This window comes from Episyrphus balteatus, chromosome 1 (genome assembly GCF_945859705.1).
Source record: "Episyrphus balteatus chromosome 1, idEpiBalt1.1, whole genome shotgun sequence".
Lineage (NCBI taxonomy): Eukaryota > Metazoa > Arthropoda > Insecta > Diptera > Syrphidae > Episyrphus > Episyrphus balteatus.
The window spans coordinates 25,763,080-25,764,390 of record NC_079134.1 but is presented as its reverse complement, the minus strand read 5'-3'; the positions used below and the strand labels follow the sequence as shown (position 1 = coordinate 25,764,390).

At 34.2% G+C, this 1,311-nt stretch overlaps 1 protein-coding gene across 1 annotated transcript; it reads left to right on the top strand.

Annotated features, from left to right (window-relative positions):
• The first annotated feature begins 209 nt into the window (after positions 1–209).
• Positions 210–527, top strand: LOC129909510 (uncharacterized). Its single transcript, XM_055986609.1, has one exon. It carries the CDS (start codon positions 210–212, stop codon positions 525–527), a length of 318 nt encoding a protein of 105 aa, XP_055842584.1.
• The last annotated feature ends 784 nt before the right edge of the window (positions 528–1,311 follow it).

Genomic DNA, 1,311 nt, shown 5'->3' with positions numbered 1-1,311 from the left:
ACGTACAAAATGTTTACTTGCCTCGTGTGCAAACAGACTTCGCGCTACTTTATATTTGAACAGTTGAAACTAGAGTAAATTTAAAGAGTAAACATGTTTATGAAATAAGTTGGCATTCCATCAAAATTTGAAGATATAAAAGCTGAAGTTTCGATTGAAGGATTATCAGTGTTTCCGTACCACCAAAACGTACAGTACCTTCTATTAAAATGTTCCACTTCAACTCTCTCAGTTTCGCCGTTATTTTGGCTGTTGTTGCCATCAGTTCTGCAGCTGTTCAAATCATTCCAGCTGGTATTAATGGTAATGGTGCTGTAGGTGGCGCTATCGATGTTGATGGTCTTCTTACTGGCACTTTAGGCACCGCAGCCAATCTTGTTGGTAATGCTGCAAACACCGTAGCTAATACTGTCGCTGGAGCTGGCAACTCTGTCGCTGGAGCTCTCGGTGGTCTTGCCGGAGTTGTTAATGCTAATACCGGACTTAACCTTGGAGGTGGTATTGTTGGTGGTGGTCTTCTTGGTTGAATTGATTAATCGTCATTTCTCAAAAATAAAGCATTAAAAAAATATTTGTTTGTTTTGAAATTTTCTATCAAAAAATCGATTTGTGATAAGAGTAACTTTTTATTTTGTTGGTAAGTATAAGTATTATTATTTCTAAATGGTCGCAGTTAGATCTGTTTGAGTTTTAGAATTAAACAAAAACTGCTTGCTTATTTTGAGATTCTGTGATCATAGTGAGTTTCCGAAAAAAAAAAAAAACAGGAGATCAGAACTTTAAATTTGAACTTAAATGTTCTATTTGATAAGGTGTTGAATTAAGTTAGGTCGTTCGTGTTTCTTTGTCGCAGGCAGGCGCAGGGGAGTATACAGGTTTTCTTCTTGGGAGGGGTCATGCCAAAAATTTTTTTACAAAAGTTTTGATAGTAGGCATAAACTTGAAAATGTGCTATTTAAATTAAAAATATTAAAATTTGTTCGTTTTGCATTTCGAATCGAACAGTTCCAAAGAATAACCAAACAAAAACGTTGTGTGATTCGTTTGCTTTTATTTGTTTAGCCTTAAATTTTCACCAATTAAGACCATCCTGTCCTTAAAATACAGTGTAATGTACAAGTACTTCGATTGAATAATTTGCCTTTAAACAACTCTGCATTGTTTTCCGGTAGTCCAGAATTATTTTACAAGTTAAAATAAAATCTTTTTAGTTTAATAACACTGATAACTTTTGAATTAATTGTCTTCCTAACCTCAGGCAAACGAATCGCAAGGTTTTGCAAAAAAAAATTGCATTTGAAAATACAATTT

Excerpts from the sequence above, each read along its gene's own strand:
- LOC129909510 (XM_055986609.1), top strand. The coding sequence starts at position 210 with ATGTTCCACTTCAACTCTCTCAGTTTCGCCGTTATTTTGGCTGTTGTT.